The sequence below is a fragment of the Pristis pectinata genome, chromosome 5 (assembly GCF_009764475.1).
Source record: "Pristis pectinata isolate sPriPec2 chromosome 5, sPriPec2.1.pri, whole genome shotgun sequence".
Lineage (NCBI taxonomy): Eukaryota > Metazoa > Chordata > Chondrichthyes > Rhinopristiformes > Pristidae > Pristis > Pristis pectinata.
Genome location: NC_067409.1, coordinates 66,506,672 through 66,527,191, shown reverse-complemented (window position 1 = coordinate 66,527,191; position 20,520 = coordinate 66,506,672). Strand labels below are relative to the sequence as shown.

The 20,520-nt window shown below is 40.3% G+C and overlaps 1 protein-coding gene across 2 annotated transcripts in view; it reads right to left on the bottom strand.

Annotated features, from left to right (window-relative positions):
* Nucleotides 1-20,520, bottom strand: part of itgb8 (integrin, beta 8) — an 82,776-nt gene that overhangs the window by 18,010 nt on the left and 44,246 nt on the right. Inside the window, exons 10-11 of one of the 2 annotated variants that reach the window (XM_052015709.1) lie at nt 19,245-19,665; nt 2,347-2,569 (exon numbers count right to left, since the gene is read on the bottom strand). In XM_052015709.1, the coding sequence (XP_051871669.1) occupies nt 2,347-2,569; nt 19,245-19,665 (644 nt within the window). Of the gene's footprint in view, nt 1-2,346; nt 2,570-13,892; nt 16,480-19,244; nt 19,666-20,520 lie in introns of those variants that run through there. The other variant, XM_052015710.1, reaches the window with a different exon arrangement.

Genomic DNA, 20,520 nt, shown 5'->3' with positions numbered 1-20,520 from the left:
CTGAAACTGGTTTGCATTGAATCTGCTTTGTTTGGGATTCTTTGGTTGTTGCTGCAGTGATAGCATTTCAGAATGAAACTATTGAATGGAAACCTGGAAATGTCTTCCCTGAAGCTGAAGATGATGCATCAACTGAAATCTGCAGAACAAAATTTGGTATTTTACTTTGTTGAGCAAATGAAATGGAGTAATGGTGAATACTTGGAGTTGGTGGTGTTCAGCCATGACCAGATGGCATAACAGAAACAATCTGAATTGGTGGAAATCTACTTTGGTTTTTATGCTCTTGCCTACACATATATGAGAGTTTTATCGCTCAAGATTCACAACAATGTTGCTGATTCAAAAAACTTGTATCCATTATGGAGGCTCCCCATACATGGCAAATTTACCATGGCACTCCTTGAGGTGGAAACAGGGTATAAGAAACAAAATTTAAGGAAAGTCAAGACACATTACAAACTTTCAGCAGCAAATGACCAGTGGGGAAAATGGTTGCAGGTGATGTTTTGAAGATGAAACCAGTTAACTAAAAATTAGATTTCATGCTCTTTTGGTGCACTGAATATGTATTGTATTTAGTGCTAAAGTAGGTAAAAGTATGCAAAAGTGCTGCAGCATTTTGCACATAGATTCATGCATGTGAAAGGAATCTATGTGGTTCTCATCTGAAGTTGTACATAGAACTTGCAGCTGCTGTGTCATTGCCGTGCTGACCACTGGGAAGGCAGTCAAAAGATAAATAACACCCCAACATGCAGCCACAGATCTACTGCAAGAAAGGCTGCAATGGAGGTGAGGCAAAACACACGGAAGGGAAAAGTGGGGAGATATGCAAATATGTCAGAACATCCCCCTCACTTGGAAGTGGCCTCATCAACCGCTGGGCCCAAGTGGCTCCAAGCCACTGCAAGGTACAGACTACAGACTGATCAAGGGGCCAGTGATCATAGCAGGCAGTTTCGCATTGATTTTTTTTTAAAAAGGCTGATTAGTTTCAGGTACTGCTTCATTTTTCATAATGTTTGAAAAGTGAAGTTGGAGATGTATGCAAAACATCAATGTCACAGTGCAGACCATTTATTCGGTATCTTATTCTTGAACCTTGTATTGTGCTTAAAACCAAAGTTTTTACGTGAGTTAGCAATAAAGGTTGCCGGTTTACTGCAGAAGTTCAGATTTCCATCAGCAGTGAAGGAGATGAGCGCTGCGTGACCTATGATATCATTAGGTGCACGTCTGATGCTGATCAAACATCGCTGCAGTAAGGTTCTGCCTGTTCTAATGACCTAGATTGTTGCTAGTATGATCAAACCCGTGGAAATTATTTTTATATATGCATAATTTTATATATAATTTGTGCAATTGAGTGACAATTCTAGGCAAGTATGTCATTATAATAGAGATAATATTGGGCAGTCAGTGCCAAAATAATATTTTGAGGCACTAAAGTATTTGGTATAGTCTGAGATAGTGTTCAGGAAGGGGCATGGAGCAAGTAAGTGGTGAGGACTAAAGATGATGACCACAGCATTTATAAAGTTCAACATGAAAAATTGGGATACTGAAAGACAATATCAATTGTTGGGGCATGAGGTGGTGGAAGGGTGATGATATTGGTGATCAGGGAGAGTGACTGAAGAATGGGGGGTTGGGTTGAGAGGGAGCTTAAGCATGAGGCTCAGAGGTTTGTGGGGTCTGAGAGAAAGATCGGATCTGGTGCAGGGGATGCAAAGGGGAGAAATAGACCATCAATTATTGATTGAAAGGATGGAAAAAAAGAAAAACTGAAGTGGCAAGTGAATAGGGACCAATGTTTTCTATAATTCTGGAAGTGGTATTGGGGACGTGGTGAGTGAGAGCTGCAGTGTTAAAGGAGCATCCAGTTAAGAAGTTACAGCAATAGACCGGGAGAAATTCAAAGGAAGTTCATAGCAGTGCACCACCATGCATAGAGACAGACCTTGCCTGGCACTGGGAATGGTATGTCAGAGTCTCCTCTGTTTTGCTGTCCCCAAGATCTCACATACTGTATGCCTTAGTGGCACTTATTCATTACCCTGGAAGTGATGTGAAAACTAAATTATAAACAAAGTTTAAAATATTTTAAATATTTGAGAGTTCAATAATTGAGAGTTCTTGCTATGGTAAGGCACTTAGTTACTTTTGTTTGTGTAGTATGCTCATTCTCGATGTAAATTTATCTCATAACAGATTTAGTTGGGTTGCCTGAGCTGATAAGTAAGGTACTTATCAGCCAAAATATGTGCTGTCGTTAATTCATTTCAATAAATATTAGATACAAAAATGTGAAACAGTGAATATATGAGAATTGCACAAGCATACCGGCTATTTTCACAGGAATTTTCACACGTCGGGCAAACCTCACACAAAGGGCCGGAGGCTCTGGAATCAGTGCAACGACAACTGCCGCAGAGACACATCCCTCTTCCACTGCAGATCTGACCCTGGTCTGTCCTGCAGGACATCAGGGATGAAGAACAGTTACAGCTTTCACCATGCCAGCCCGAGTAGCACTGGCATTCCCCTCCTTTACATTCACCATTGCCTGCAACAAGAGACATAATAAAGAGCCAGGATGCTAATTAACTGGGCACCCAGATCTTGGTGGAAAGCACTAATTCATCATAATTAACTTCAATCACAGAGCACCTCACAGACTTCACTCTGATTTACCAAGATTGATATATCTCATATTCAGTTACATTTTACTTATTTCACTGTTACAAAAAGGAATTGTGCACTTTTGGACTACATTGTAATGTCATGCTTTAAAAAAAAACACAGCTATTTAAAACTAACATGGGGGACAAACTGCACACCATGTCAAATATGATCCCATTAGATATCTAAGTAGATAGATGAATAAACATCAAGCCCAGGTTGGGTAGTTATTCGGCCCCCTCACCAAGCTTAAATGAGTCTCAATTGCACACTAAAGTTTGATGTTTGATATCATTTTATAATCCGATAGTGATCTGGGGCCTTTGAGGTAAGACAGTAAAGGGGAAGTGGTGTGGACAGGAATCTTTTATGCCAGGCTTAAGGAAGAATTATGAAGTAGTTTGAATCACAGGGGTTTCTTTTGAAATTGTCATCCTCAGTGAAAGTAGGATGAAGATAGCTCACACGAATTTCTGAAAGTCCCACTTCTGGTACTGTCCCAAGATCTAGTGTATATGATGTAGGTGCCCTGTACTCTCAAAGGCAAAAGGGTCCTCACCAGATTATAAAGGCCAGTTTGCTTACTGCAGCCAGTTGCAAAGCAGCTTCTGTGGAAAAGGCTAATTGATGCTTATTACTTCTGTGAGCAAGGTTTTCTGACCACAAATTTTATGCTCAGTTATTTGAAACCACTCCTATCAGGCACCATCCTACTTCAAATCAACAAATACCAGAAAATTACATAGGTTTCGTGCCAGCTGCCTGCATTATTGTTGTTCCAGACATTCAGCTTAGAACATAGAACAGGTTATTCAGGTTATTGGGCAATGTCTCAATCTATTTACTTAGAGTGAACCTATTTTATAACATTTGAGAACCTTGCAAAATGTATGGTGATAAACCAGAGTAATTATATAAAAAGTATTTTCGATTGATTCTTTATCCATAATGGATTGTTACATAAAACCTAAGGACCCGCTTCACACATATAACATTCATATTATTCACAGGTGTGATGACACCAGTAAGAATGCTTTATCCAGATTTGGATAATACTTGGAAATAACCCCAATTGGATATTTAAGGATAAAGTTTTCAGCAAAGGCAGGAGGATCGTAAAAGCAAGCGTAATAAATGGATAGAGAGAGGGGCAGGACATTTATTGTGGCATAAACAAAACCTTATCTCCCTCACTGCAAATTCATCACAGATAAAGAGGCTATGATCCTGACACAAAGTCCTAATTTCCTGACCTAGCGTCACCAGTGAGCAACTTCACCTTCTGACAGTTTTAAAAGAAAATTGCACCTGTGTACCTGAGATTTCCTAAGTCCCAGTGATAGGCAGAGTTCTTTGTTCCTGATGCAGATGGAGAAGTTAAGGCAACAACTATGCCTGGGAATTTATGACCCACATAAAACTTAACTTTAAAGCTTAACTTTAATCCCGCAACTGGTTGTTGATCACGTAAGTACAAATGCTAACGTGTACATGGCAAAGGTCATGGCAAAGAGAATTATTTCCAAACAAAACAGATGAAATCCTTGCAAAGTATGCTTTGAAATTTATGACTTCAAGGTTTGATAAGCTGGATGCAGCGGCATAATAATTTAATCTTTGAGTGAGAGGGAAAGTTGAAGAGTGCATTTGATCCACTAGACACACAGAACATAGAGTGTATCCAGAACATAGAGTGTGTGAAGAGTGTGTCCAGAGCCCAATATTTATGGAAGAACATGCACAAGCTCTTCAATTTGGAAAAAAGTATGAAGTCAGAACATTCATTTGATACCAGAGCTCATATCAACATTTAGGTAAGTAAAACATTGTAACATTTAAGTTGTGAATGTTCAAGACAATAAATTGAAATATTATCAATATTGTTGTTTTGGTTGCAGTAATTGAGAAATATCTATATTTCGTGCATTATAGTGCATATAAAGTTACTAGAAATATTTTGCATATGTGCACTGAATATGTTATAAATATTTTTAGTTGAAATAAGAACACAGAAATTAGGAGCATTAGGAGTCTATCTGACTCTTCAGACCTGCTCTGCCATTCTTCAAAATCATGGCTGATCTGAGCATCATTTGCTTGCACTATTCCCACCCCCCTCGATTCCCTTAATGCCCAGAAACTTATCAATCCTTGTTTTGAGTGAATGATGGCTGAACCTCCACGGCCCTCTGGAGCATAGAATTCCAAAGGTTCACGAATTTCTGAGGGAAGAAATTTCTCATCTTAGATCCCAGTGGCCTATCCATCAATCTGAGACAGTGACCTCTGTTTCATCCACCAGAGGAAACCCTCCATCCATCCTGGTCAAGTTCAAGTTCAAAATTATTGTCATGGGCATACATACATAGGGTATAAATGCCATGAAAATTAGCTTCTTGTAGCAACAGCACAGTACATTGGAGACCTGTAAGAAGTTTGCAAGTTTTAATGAAATAACTTCTCATTCTTCTAAACTCTGAAGAATACAGTCCTAGTCCTTTCATTTGGGCTGGTCTCATTGTGGCAACTTGCCATATTGTTTCTTTGTAGTATATATTTTTTATTACCAGTTGTTATTCAGAGTAGGGGATCCTAATGGGAATCCATATTCTGCATGGTCCATTTTTCAATCTTGTCGTCTGACTGTGGTAACTAAAGAGGGGTCTCCCTGAAGTAAGGAAAATTATCACCAACGTCCTTCACAACTGCTTCTTCCCAGTGGCTAAAGAGCTGCTCCCTATATCACAATGTGGATTTGGCTATCTGGAAGGATGGTGGACATGACCATCACTGCATGACAACTCTGAGAAATGCAGAGAGCAGAACCTACCACGATACATGGCCTGTTTGATCCAAAACATCAGGATGCTAGAAATATAGCGGAAACCAGCACATTGCTGTGGATCTGGAGCCAGTTGATGTTAAGGTTAAGTGAGGGAATTGGATGTCACAAAATTCCTTGATATTGTGATGGGAAATGGCCATCTACATTGCAAATGAATTTAATGAAAAATTGGATGGTGCCAAAAGCATAAGTGTCAAGGGCAGAGGTGACCTTAAACACATCTGCCAGTATCATCCAAATGGTGAAGTAGGACCTGATCTAGGTGTAAATCTGCATCAAGGCAGCCCTGGTTAATGACAAGCTCTGAAGCAGCTTCATCATTGATGACATACTCACTGGATAGGATTGTTTTATTATGCACTGATTTCATCAGCCCGAAAGATTATGTTCCTCTTGGAACATCAAATGCAAAAGGAGGTTATTTAATCAGAAAAAAAATGAGGAAAGTGTAAGGATTTTTTTTTAAATTAATGGGAGATAACAAGAAAAAAAAGATATTAACTGAATAAAGGAAAAAATCCTGTCCAGGAAATAACAACTCAGATTTCCCAATTTGAAGAGCAACCTTATGTGTTGAACCCAACAGTTATGCTGAGATCAGGTTCATTTAATTTTCTTTAGATGTGCTTCCTGTGACAAATTACATTGAGTGTGGAATAAAAATATTGGCACAGAGTTTGAAGTCTGAGAAGCAGAATGACCGCACAAGCTATTGACCACAAAGCTGACTCTCCATAATGATCTCAGCCTCTGGAGTGAGAAGTTCCCCTTTTCAAATGACTATTGTAATTTGGTATCAATTCAGCAAGATTCCTGGTGACCAGCAACTGGGATATCATCCAGCTGGCTGAGCAGCCAATCAGATCAAACAATACTCACAGCAAAACCAAAAGCAAGGTGGGCATTTTCACTTAATCTTTAAACATTGTTCATCTTGCTACATAGACAATGGAGCCTACACCTATGATTAAACTGAAGTATCACTGATAGATGCGAAATATAAAAATATACATTGATAATCCTTCCATGTTGAAATATTTACACAAGAGAATCACAATAAACGTGCTCAAAATTAATCTTTTAGGATTGGATAATTTGCTAGGCAGTGATTAAAAACATGAAGTCTAAGAATTTCACTGTGGGGCTACTGAGGAAAAATTCATGTCTGTTAAGGAGATCTTCTTTCACCAAAATGAAGCTTGTGAACCACACAGTCTTGTGACAACAGTAAACTGACAAATTCCACATTAAACTACACTGGATTTTTAATGCCAAAATTACTGAGAGTTTCACAGGAAAAACACAGTTGCAGTAGTTTTGCTGGCTTTATGACTGCAAAAACTGAACTGAAATATTTCACAATTTGAAAAAGTGACCTTAACAAATGGAATTAATCACGGTCCTTTAAATGTTTAACCACCCTTAGATTCATGGGACATGAGAAAGTCAAAATATTTTCTGACATTTAACATTACTAATGACATTGAAAGCATTAACCCTGGGAATAATATTGGATGAAATTCTACCAGAGAATCCTGAAACAATGGTTTCCTTCTGTGAGCTTGTGGTCCATTTATCAAAGCTAATTTCCACATTACCACTTTAAATCAATTGATGGCGCTATAGCAATTCTGTCAAATGTTTGTTATGCGCTGTATTGTGTGAAAGGAGCTCGTATCGTCAGGACCAAGCAACAAAAGTGAATACACGATGTAAAATCCTTTAACTAGTAACAAATGGAATTATTCTACAAATGAATGTGAGCTAATCAGAAGATCTAACAACAGAAGAGAATCTGAGGAATGATTCTGTCAGAGTTAAAAAAGGGATATCAGCAATTTGGACTGGATCTAGATTTCCCTGCTCTCCATTCCTCTTAAAAGTGAGACGTTCCCTCTTTCTAAGGGCTATTATAGCCTAAATCAATTCAGCAGGACTCCTGATGTCTGGCAGCTGGGATATTATCCAGCTTGTTGAGCAGCCAATCCTCCTTATCTTGTCTGTTGCATTTCTTGGGGGTGCTTCTAGGCAGCATCTTGACATTTTACACAAATGCTCTCAGTTAGACGAGTAGGATCTACATCTGCAGATGATGACATAGATTCTACTTTATGCTTTAAGCTGGGCATACCTACAATAGTGAAGATAAAAGACAAATAGTCTCTAATTTCCATTGCAAAAGGGCTCCAAATCTTTAGGCTTGATTTACAACTATCCCTAGCTTGCAGTGGAGAAGCAAAGTTTCTACCTCTGTCACATGTATGGGCGCTTACTTAGCTCTTTAAATGACTACATTCCATGCATTTGGGACAAAGTTGTGGCAATAACATTCAGGCCAGCTGTACTAATGCTCTCATAAAAGGTTCAAGCTTATTTTTTTCTTCCACTTTACAATGGAAATTTTCCAACTTATTATTCAAAACCATTAATTTGAACTCATTGAAACTGAGACAAACAAAAGCTCTACTTTGGACTACTTCTGTCAATTTGGCACATATTTTATTAAATGTGAATTTCATACTCAGTAATGCAAACACAAGCGAGTCATGAAAGGGGATAAACAGAGTCAAAAAGTAATACAGCATGGAAACAGGCCCTTTGGCCCAGCTCGCCCATGTCAGCCAAGGTGCCTTCCTTAGCTAGTCCCGTTTGCCTGCATTTGGCCCATATGGCTCTACATCCTTCCTATCCTTATACCTGTCCAAATGTTTTTTTAATGTAATTGTACCTGCCTCTACCACTTCTTAGGACAGCAGAAAATTACTATTTTCCTGTTAATAGGATATTTTGGTAAGTTTTCTTCCTCCCTTTTGAAATTTGTAAAAACAGGGACTGTATGCTGTCAATACCTGTCAAATATCAGCCATGTAGCTTCTCACAAAGCTAATTCTTTGGCAAGTTTTAGAACATATGTATTCCTCTGAATCCAGTCAGAAATTATTTTTTCTAACCACCAGGGGGAAGTCACTTATCACAGCAGAAGAGTGAAAAGCAGTGAATGAATGTAATGATGTAGATAACCACAAATAAACTGAAAGGTTAATTTTCTGATTACCCAATGCGGAATTTTGCCTGTAAATAATGAACAACAGGAATTCAGGCATGTGAATTTTCCATGGATGAACCGGGAGATCCACTCTTTACTGAAGTCGAGGACTGCTGCACACAAATCTGGTGATCCTGACCTTTGCAAGAAATCGAGATACGACCTCCGGAAAGCTATCAGGAATGCCAAGAGACAATACCAGTCCAAAAGAGAGTCCAAGCCAGCCTTCAGTTATGGCAGGGCTTACACGCTATAACGGGCTACGAAACGAAGTCGGGCTGCATAGTTAACAACAGCGCATCCCTTCCTGATGAGGGTGACGCATTCTATGCCCGTTTTGAACAGAAGGGAAGTGGATTGTCACCACCCACCCTGACAGCCTCCGATGCAACTGAACCCATGGTCACCATCGAGGACGTAAGATCAGTCTTCTGGGCAGTGAACCCGAGGAAAGCATCTGGCCCAGATGGTGTCCCTGGCAGAGTGCTCAGATCTTGTGCTGATCAACTGGCGGGGGCATTTGCAGACATAATTAACCTCTCTCTGCTTCAATCTCAGGTTCCCACCTGTTTTAAGAGACCACTATCATCCCGGTACCGAAGAAAAACAAGGTAACATGCCTTATGACTACTGACCAGTGACTCTGACATCCACCATCATGAAGTGCTTTGAGAGGCTGGTCATGGCACACATTAACTCCAGCCTCCCAGACAATCTCGACCCACTGCAATTCATCTACCAACATAACAGGTCTACAGTAGATGTTCACCTCCCTGGCCCTATGTTCATCTTTCGAGCATCTGGACAGTAAAGACACCTACGTTAGACTATTGTTTATTGACTACAGCTCCGCCTTCAATATTATAATTCCAAGCAAACTCATCACCAAACTACGAGACCTGGGGCTCAACACCTCCCTTTGTAACTGGATCCTTGACTTTCTGACCAATAGACCGCAATCAGTAAGGATAAGCAACAACACCTCCGCCACCATTATTCTCAACATTGGTGCCCCACAAGGCTGTGTCCGCAGCCCTCCACTCCTTATATACTCATGACTGTGTGGCCAGATTCTGCTCTAACTCTATCTACAAGTTTGCAGATGATACCACTGTAGCAGGCCGTATCTCAAATAACAATGAGTCAGAGTACAGGAAGGAGATAGAAAGCTTAGTGACATGGTGTCATGACAACAACCTTTCCCTCAATGTCAGCAGAACAAAAGAACTGGTCATTGAATTCAGGACAGGGGGCGGTGTACATGCATCTGTCTACATCAATGGTGCTGAGGTTGACAGCTTCAAGCTCCTAGCAGTGAACATCACCAATAGCCTGTCCTGGTCCAACCACGTAGAGATGCCATGGACAAGAAAGCTCACCAGCACTTCTACTTCTTCAGGAGGTTAAAGAAATTTGGCATGTCCCCTTTGACACTCTCCAATTTTTATTGATGCACCACAGAAAGCATCCTATCTAGATGCATCACAGCTTGGTATGGCAACTGCTCTGCCCAGGACTGCAAGAAACTGCAGAGAGTTGTGGACACAGCCCAGCATATCACGGAAACCAGCCTTCCCTCCATGAACTCTGTGTATACCTCTCACTGCCTTGGTGAAGCAGCCAGCATAATCAAAGACCCCACCCACCCAGGTCATTCTCTCTTCTCTCCTCTCCCATCAGGCAGAAGATACAAGACCCTAAGGGCATGTACCACCAGGCTCAAGGACAGCTTCTATCCCACAGTGGTAAGACTATTGAATGGTTCCCTTATACAATGAGGTGGACTCTTGACCTCACATTCTACCTTGTTTGACCTTCCACCTTATTGTCTACCTGCAATGTACTTCCCTGTAGCTGTGACACTTTACTCTGTCTCCTGTTATTGTTTTTACCTTGTACTACCTCAACGCACTCTGTACTACCTCAGTGCACTGTGTAATGAATTGATCCGTATGAACAGTATGCAAGACAAGTTTTTCACTGTACCTCAGTACAAGTGACAATAATAAACCAATACCAATACCATTCAATCACAATCCCCAAAATGTTTTGACAGGGCAATGAATGAGCGTTCTCCTCAGTGATATCATCATTTGAAAGAAAATAATTCAATGTGGAATCAATTATTAAACAATATATACTGCTAAATTTTCCTGGAAAAATATTGCCATATGAATAATGTACACCATTAAAAGAAGCAGAGTGGGAAATCGAGCCAAGTTGTGAGTTTCTTACTCTGGAGGAGACTATTATTGCATAGTAAGGAGCAAGGAATTTGAATAGTTAGTTCAGCAAGAGGACATGATATGAAAATTAGTTTAGAAACATCGAACATAGAAAGCCTACAGCACATACAGGCCCTTTGGCCCACAAAGTTGTGCCAAACATGTCCTTAACTTAGAAATTACTAGGCTTACCCATAGCCCTCTATTTTTCTAAGCTCCATGTACCTATCCAAAAGTCTCTTAAAAGACCCTATTGTATCCGCCTCCACCACCGTTGCCGGCAGCCCATTCCATGAACTCACCACTCTCTGAGTAAAAAACTTACCCCTGGCATCTCCTCTGTACCTACTCCCCAGTACCTTAAACCTGTGTCCTCTTGTGGCAACCATTTCAACCTTGGGGAAAAGCCTCTGACTATCCACACAATCAACACCTCTCATCATCTTATACACCTCTATCAGGTCACCTCTCATCCTCCGTCGCTCCAAGGAGAAAAGGGTGAGTTCACTCAACCTGTTTTCATAAGGCATGCTCCCCAATCCAGGCAACATCCTTGTAGATCTCCTCTGCACCCTCTCTATGGCTTCCACATCCTTTCTGTAGTGAGGCGACCAGAACTAAGCACAGTACTCCGTGGGGTCTTATCAGATAATCAGTTTATCAGATAAATTTTCTAAAATTAATAAACTCTACTGAGCAGGCCTTTAAACTCACTATCCCAGTTCTCTATGCAGCCAGCTAACATGGTAAATGCTAAATACACTCAGCAGGTCAGTCAGCATTGTGCAGATGCTTTAGTTCTGCGACCCTTTCACTTTCCAGTTCTGATGAAGGGTCCTGGACCTGAAATGTTAGCTGTTTGTCTTTCCATATATGATGTCTGATGCTGAGTGCTTCCGGTATTTTCTGTTTTTATTTCAGATTTCCAGCTTCTGCAGTTTTGATTTTCATTTTCACTCTAAAATGGCAGATGGTCAGCATCTGGTGATTCTATGGCTGCTGAGCAACATGGGCAATTTTAATGACCTACACACCCAGTTTATATTGGCAGAAAGGGTTGAAAATCAACACCATGGAAAAGATGGTAATATAATGCTGTATAGAAAAGAAGGAATATATAGATGAAGGAATACTGTCACCCATGAGCTCTCTCTCTCCCCCTCCTTCCAACAGTAGCACACAATGTCCATTTCACATTTGTTATGAAAGTGTAAGTTACACTGCTGTAGTAAGCTTGAACAAGCCCAGCTAATCGAATCCTGAAGGAAATTTTCACAGCCAGCAACACCACTGCCCTGGCACATTTGGCTGTCAAAGCTGTCAAAAATCTATTAAAATATTTAGTAAAACAAAACTCAAAAACCATTACCACTAAATCAATTAAAACATTTAAGTAAAGTAAAACAATTAGAACAATATAAGTGAACTAAAATGTACCTTTGTACCTTGTGGCCTTTCCGTTTTAGTGTGCCAATGAGTAAGCTAGAGGCTGAACCATCAAGATTTCCGAACAGTCCGATACTGGATAATTAGGGCTTTCTGTTCCTGGCTGGTTTAGTTAAGTTTTGGGGCAATGGTATCATCAAGAACATTGATAGTGTGTGATTCAATGGTAACAATATTGCTGAATGTAAATGAGTAGGTTGGTAAAACCCTCGCTTGTTGAAGATAGTCATTCCTGAGTTACCTGTATGGTGCAAAAGTTACTGATACTCTTCAGCCAATAGCTAAATGTTGTCCAGGTCTAGCTGTAGATGGATAAGGGGTGGTTAATTGGCACAGAGTTTTGCTGACCTGTGTGGCAACTACAACCTACCTCTCATGACTCTGCTGCTGTCAACTTCTGTTCCCAATCTGGCACGATTCTCAATGGCGAAGCAGAGTATAATACCAGGTTGTTACATACAGTGATATTGTCACGTTACATGGTCTGGGGCAGGTGCAAAACTAAGTCATGCTGACAAACCAGCTAAAAAAAAACTGACAACTAGCAAAACCATACCTCTGGTTTAGCCAGCAGTCAAATAATTCAAAACCTTAAATGTTTCTGAATATCACCAACATACAGAGGTAACAAAAACAATTAAAAGCATGTAAAAATTAGGAGATGAAAACTAGAACATTTAAAGCAGTTAGCACATGAATAATTACAAATATTTGTCTGAATTGAATTATGTCAGAAAAGGTAAATTACCAATAGCTCTTCAGAGTTATAGAGACAAGGAGAGATACAGCACAGAAACACACCCTTCATTCCACCAATCATCAATTACCCATTTACACTAATCCCATTTCATTCTCTCACATTGCCCTCAACTTCCCCCAAACTCTATCATTCACCTAGGTCGCAATTTTCCTGTGGCCAATTAACCTACCAGCGCACACATCTTTGGGATGTTGATGGCACCAGAGGGAAAATCCATGTGGTTACAGAGAGACAAACTGCACACAGACGGCATCAGATGTAAGGATTGAACCCTGGTCACTGGAACTGAGGCAGCAACTCTACTAACTGTACCATCCTCTTGGAGCTGATCATTTCCATGCAAATAAACAGCTGCAGTTTCAGTGTAGGTCTAACCTGGCATAGATTCCGTGATGCAAATGCTGGTGAATTGGCGTAACTTTGCACTTCACCATTGGACTCCACAAGGAGACCGATATTGAAGTAGAAACAAGTAGCAAAGAATAGCCAGCAAACTTGGGACTTCCATGTTCCTGCACTTGGCTGAACTTACCAGCTCACTATGTGAGGAGCAGAGACACAATCACTTCTAACCAACTAAACTCAATAGCAATGATTGCGTAGAGAGTACAGCTGGTTGTTGATAGTTACGTATATGATCACTACTGGCAACCAAAGATGAAATACTGCAGACCCATAGAAGGAATTTATCATGAGGGAAAACAGAAATGAGAAACTTCTTTGGACATGAATGAAACCACAACTTCTGGTGTGTAAAATATATACATATATTTCCAGTATTCGCAAATTCTATTCCATCCCACACATTAAGTTCTTGCTCATTTATTGTAATTAATAATGATCATTCATAAATATGGCAAATTCTGAGCTGTTTTAAAGCAAGGAGTAACATGTACAAGCAGGCAACAACTACAATTTATATTTTAATAGTTCAGAAAAAAGGCTGATTTTTTTTGTATAGCTTTGCCTTATTGAGTTGTCAACTCCATATCAAAGCAAAACAGGAGATTACACCTCAGGAATTTCAGACTCCCACCAGACCTGGATTTGCTCCTGACCAATTAAAGGTGCTCCATAAATGGAAGTTGTGCTACCCTGTAGCTGGAGTCTGCAGCCTAAAGGGTTACAGGGTCAGCTAAATGTAAAAATTCCTAGGTCTGCCCACCAGGCTACTGAGTTTTATCAAACCTTGACAATAAGTAATAAATGCAGGTGTTACCAAACATAATGACACTCAATGAATTACTTTAAAAAAACATGCTTGCAAGTAATTCTCACTAAATCTTTTCAACTCTTTTTCTAGAGGTTTGAGTTACTGATGAGGTTTTGTTTTGCTTGTCTCTTTTGATAAGCCCATTTCAATATTATGGCAACATTTAAAACAAATGTGCTAACTTTCCCCACTGATCACTCCTGCACAGCTGTGTTATGACAAGATTTGATGTACAATGGTGTTTGTTAAGTTCTAACTGCTATCTTATTCTTCTTTTATTATTTAAGCAAACAATTAAATAATGTCAGGAATTTGGTTATTTCAACAGTTACAATAGTCTTTATGTATTTGAAGTGCTGGAAATTGTCTGAGGACCTCAGATTTACCATCACGGAATTAAACAAATGTCTCAACTGGCAGGTGGACAAAAATTACAGCATAAGAAATTTATAAAGGCAATTTTCATATTATATTTTATTTACAGCGTGGTAACAGGCCCTTCTGGCCCAACGAGTCCACGCCGCCCATTTTAAACCCAATTAACCTACCCGTATGTCTTTGCAATGTGGGAGGAAACCAGAGCACCCGGAAGAAACCCACGCAGACACGGGAGAATGTACAAACTCCTTACAGACAGCGACGGGAATCGAACCACGATCGCTGGCGCTGTAATAGCTTCGCGTTAACCGCTATGCTACCGTGATGCCCAAATATGGCCAGTGGAATTTAGAAACAAAAGCAAAAAAATATTGAGTAAGAATGCGTGATGGTATAACTGGTATTGAATTCTTTCTCCTGACAATAATATACATTCTGTAAAATGTTTGGATAGAATCAAGTTTTGTCTCAGTCTGGTGACCGCCAAATGATCTTTTCACTCTCCACCTGAGATATGCATTAAAGAGAACCTTTTAGATTCTCTTGTAGGATTGTATGTTTTTTAAAGTCCAAAGTATAACTCAAACGGAAAAATCATTGCTTTTGGACGTTAGTACAAGTTGTCCAGCATTGTTTGAAAAACTTTCTTCCTTTTTTTTACATGAACAAAAAGCTGTTCAGTACAAATTTTATGTGAATAATTCTGGGGAATTGTATTCAATAGGCCTTGCCTATTCAGTAGGCAAAATTCAGTAGGACCTGCTTTCACCTGAAATGGAGACGCAGTCCAGAGCATAAAACACCAATCCAAATTCCAGTTTTTGGAAAAGGCTAACATCTTCATAAACTTTAATGATTCAAAAATTGGTACAAAAAAATATAAATTCAAAGACAATATTGCAGTGAAAAAGGGCAGTGTAACAACCTTATCAGATCAGAAAATTCAGACAAAGTGGCACATTCACCTTATGCATTTCATACATGCATTTCACTCCAACAACTTGTGTCCTATCTTTGCCATAAGCGTACTCCAGCAGTTCATTCCACAGACCAGAAGTCACCCTATATTAATACCCATTTCTCTGGACTATGCAATTCCATATATCCTCATCTGTTCAGCCACTACAGATATTCATTTCATCTTTATGTAATACAATACTTTTCTTCATTAATATAAAAACATTTCCATCCACTTGATCATTCAACATTTGTCTCTTTTTTTTCCCCTCATAGGCAAAACCACACACAAAACCAGGAAGAGGCAGAGCACTTATCCTCCAGATGAAACAGCAGTAGAGATGAACAACATGCTTGAATACACAGCTGTCTAAGGTGGGGCCTTCACATCTACCTGGTGACAAAATTCAATCACATCTAGCTATAAGGAATATAACACTCATCAATGTGGACTTGGAGTCAGCAATACATGATAATCACCTGGAACTTTATTCACTTTATAGTACTAACTCAAATCTTGAATCTCCCAAACACCCTACATGCACCCTGCAAGAGGTGATGCAGATATTTCTGAAGACACACTATTTAAAGGCCCAGGACTAGTATGAGAGTTTTTCAAGCAGATTTTCAAATGGTGCTTGCACATCACAAGTGGGGAAAAGCAGATGATCGAGACATGGTCTGCAGTCCTTGTCAGTGGGTACAGGTGGCTAAAGCTCTACACAGATGAATGCAAATGCTGCATATTTGGGGCCTTCAGTGAATAGGATATTTTTAGAGCTGCAGCAAACAGACAGTGTACTGGTAGGTATCCTTGCTGCACTGGATAGGCTTACAGAGAGTGCAGAAAGCCTTCTTGAGCACGAAAGGCATGATGCCACAGGTCGTTCTGATGATGTCTTCATCCATCAAAAGAGCTGTCACCTGCATGAAGCAACACATGTTGCAGTCAAAAGAGTGCATACCAGTCTTTACTGGAGGTTTGCAAACTAGGAATGCCACTTTGAAAAACAAGCATGAAACCCTAGTGTTGGCCATTCATACACCCAATGATCTGTAGCAAAGCATGGAGCAACAGTGAAGTGGAAGTGAGCTATGAGAAGGATGAGAGAATTAATGGCTAGAGAACAGTTAGCTCAAATTGCCTCCACCTCCCATCTGTTGTGGTTCAAGCTACCCCCCCATTCCCAAACAACCCCAGCCTGCTTTACACTCAGTACCCCATAAACCGGTTCATTGGTGAATCCAGCCCTGCACAATTGGAGAGGCAGCAGGACACTCCAAAGCTTCAAAACCAAGAGGGCATCAGCAGTCTGAGCAACCTCCTTCCAGCTCATATGAAGCCAGAGGGGATGCCTCACATTGGAATTCTTGGAAGAGTAGCTGCACAAGTAAATGCACAAGGATAATTTACACAATTTTAGATCATTTATTTTCTGTTGTAATTTTGATTAATGTACATAATACATCTCTAAAACTTGCTTGCCTTGTACATTTTTGTTCACTGTGGATCAGTGGCAAGATACAAATTGATGCTGAGCAAAGTGGGGGCTGTGAAAGAAACGATTTCAGTGGGATGGCTGGCTGATATATTTTGAAGTGAGGAGGAGGGGAAAGTGCATTATTTATCTCAATGCCTGGTAGGTGGGCTGACAGAGCCTTAATGAACCTCCAAAAAAGTTGTAGGCTTCCTACACATTTTGACCAGCAGTTTTTAGCACAGCTATCACATTGGTCGCCTTCATGTTCCTCCTTCTCCCTACGGATAATTATGACGGGGTCAGTGCTCTGTGCCTCCTGCATGTCTAAGCCTCACTGCCACACAACATTGCACTATACCAGATCCTATCCCTGTTAGATCAATACTTCAAAATTTGTTCAGGCACCTTCAGCATACATTTGACATACTCAACGACATGAGTGCTTCTTATTGGACTTGTGCTGTTAGATCCCTCACAGGTATCATTAGGCATATTTTAAGGAGATATTCCTTGGTTCCAGGAAGGATGGGTTGCCAGAGCATGAAGACATTGTGGTGGCCAGGAGACATAGGAGACTGCAAATGCTGGAATCTGGAGCAAAAAACAAACTGCTAGAGCAACTCTGATGAAGGGTCTTGACCTGAAACATCCACTGTCCATTTCCCTCTACAGACGCTGCCTGATCTGCTGCGTTCCTCCGGCAGTTTGCTTTTTGCATTGTGGTAGCTCCCTGCGAATCTTGGTTAAACCTTCAGGCAGATCCTTTTATAGCTGTACACCAAATGCATATTGATTGAGTAAATATCCTAGGAGCAGAAAAAAAAATAACCCAGTGCTGATTTAAGGGATACCTTGATTGTCACCATGCATGCAGTCTGTGAGTCCTGCACTTGTCAAGAGCCACTAATCCTGTTTATTCTAACTGGTGTCATCATGGACAAGCTATCAAACACCTGCCATTATGGATCAGTGATTGAGATCCTGCAAATGTCTTCTCTAGAATTATGGAGGGATTCCAAGGCAAAGAAGGTGAAGGCACATTGGCAGTAACTGATAAAATGTGGCCTCTGAATCCAATGGTAGCAGGTGATGCTACAAATATCTGTTACCGGTTGACTTGAAACCAAAAACTTCATTTAGTAACTGTGCTCTGATCTATCGAACAAGCTCATCTCCTGCCTGTACATGCTGTCTGGCAGGAACTGGCTTCTGCAATCTGCATCTCTCCATTGATGCCCTCCATTTTGTGCTGCAGGTGTCCGTGTCTTTGCTGTCCTCACTCAGGTTACAAATTAAGGTGGCATAAACAGCATTTTGTGACTGATGCAAATGTTCAGAGCTCCTCAGTGCAGCTCATTTCTCATAACTAACATTTATAAAGGTTGCTGTTGTCACAAATTCAGTGAAGTCTTTCACTGAATCATCCAAGAAAGCAGCTGTGGCAGTGCTTACTAATCTCCCTGGCAATTGCTTGGCCTCCAACGTACCACTATATTCCCATCTTGCTTTTATAGCCCATAACAATCTATGAAACCACAGTTAAAAATCACAACCCCCTGTTAACATTGCTCATATTGACTGATGGAACATGCCACTCCTCAGGGATATGGTGGGGAGTGGAGAGAAGATGGGGCGGTAATGGGTGATGGTTGCTCACCTGGAATTTAGTGCACTCAGATTAAATGGGTGGGTTGGTGGGTAGTGGGTGGCTTCTGGAAAGCACAGCCACTTTCAGCACATTTAACTTGCAGGATGCACATGACTCAACCTTAAGCCTAAAGTGCTGCAGATACAAATCTGGCATATGAGATTAATACTCAAGTTTGTTAATTTGCTTACAGGTTTTCAGTTACTTGTCTCCAGATTTGCAGTAACAGCTTCCATTTTTTTCTAAATGTTGATAATAAAGTTACCACAATAGTTTTTTTGTTTCTTGGTATGTTTATCTGGTGTGGAACCATGATGCATTGTTGGTGGGAGGGTACCTCATACTCAAGAGTCCATTATTTGTAAGAAAATGCTGAAGGTTGCACTTTAAATGTATGCAAGTATATTTCAAATGTCAAAAGGATTAAAATTCACACCTTTAAGTCATTATAAAGTTTTACGTTATTGTTGAATTTACTAATATTGAAAGAAAGAGTGTAACATTCTAGTGAACAGCTAGCTCTACAGGAATTAATGAATGTCATGAATTCATCAGCTTACCAGCACACAGCTGCCCTTGGTGATAAGGACAAGAAAAGTCATCCAGTTCACAATATTTTCCAAACACTCTACCTAGTTTCGTTTGGTAGCATAAACATTTCCCACAGTTGCAGATCCCTCGATTACTGCAAACAGGTTGGTCTTTGTATTGTTGGCAACTTTCAATGAGGCATTGTTCTTGGGACAATGCCCTGCACGAAGAATTGGTAATATTGTCTTCACACTGGCAAAGTCTACAATCTGGGTCAATCTCTTTATTGAAGCATCTTCCAGACTCATGACCTTTAGGTCCTTTGCACTGACAAGTACAAGTGCTGCTTAGAGAAATAATAGTTGTTTCATTGTATCCAACAGGTTTTAAAATGATGGACTTGTCACCTTCATAACACTCTGTCACTCCAATTGTCACATTAAAAGAGACCTAAATCGAAAGAAATTTCTGAAAATTAGCATTGTGAGGAGCAGGCTAAGTTAGAAGTACATTTTACTAAAAATAAGTAAAATACATGTTAACATTTAAAAACTATGTTTCTTTTTGTTTGAGGCCAATTTGGCCAACAACTGGGTTTCGCTCTCTTCTGGTGTGCTCAGCTTGATAATGCAAAGCATAATGCTAAATGCCCTCTTGCACTTTTGGAAAAATAATCATGAAACTGAACAAAAATTATTAAAAGTAATGGAAGGGCATTTTGCACACAGGTTCCTGCGCTAAAATGGGACCTTTATAGTTTCCGTTGCTACCAAGTACCTGGCGCTCTCTGCTGCCTTGTCATGGCTGCCCTGACCACTGGGAGGCAAGTCAATGCTTAAAGAACTCTCCCCATGGCTACTGCTTTACAGTGGTAGAACAGGCTGCCAGGGAGTTAAGGAAAACATAGGGGAGGGGAAAATCACAATGCTCTCCAATGTGCCTAGGCAACCCCATGTGATGGTTTGGCCTGATTGCCTCCCATGCAGCAGATGGCCCCACAACAATGCAAGATGCAGTCGGATCAGGTGGCCATTGAACACAGCACTGATATTTTTAAAAAAGGCTGTGATTTGTGAAGGAAGCTCCATGAATTCGTTAATATGTACAAACCATTAAAAATTGAGGATGAAGGTGAAGCTTGCGCAGATCATGAATATGACAGTACCCACTATTTAATCGCCATCTTGCTCCTAACCCTGTGTGATGGGTTCCTGTTTTTTTTAAAGAATTAACAATGAAAACTGTAGGCTTGCCCCAAAACATTAATTTCTCTTCATGGTGGGGGAAATGTGCACTGTATGACCT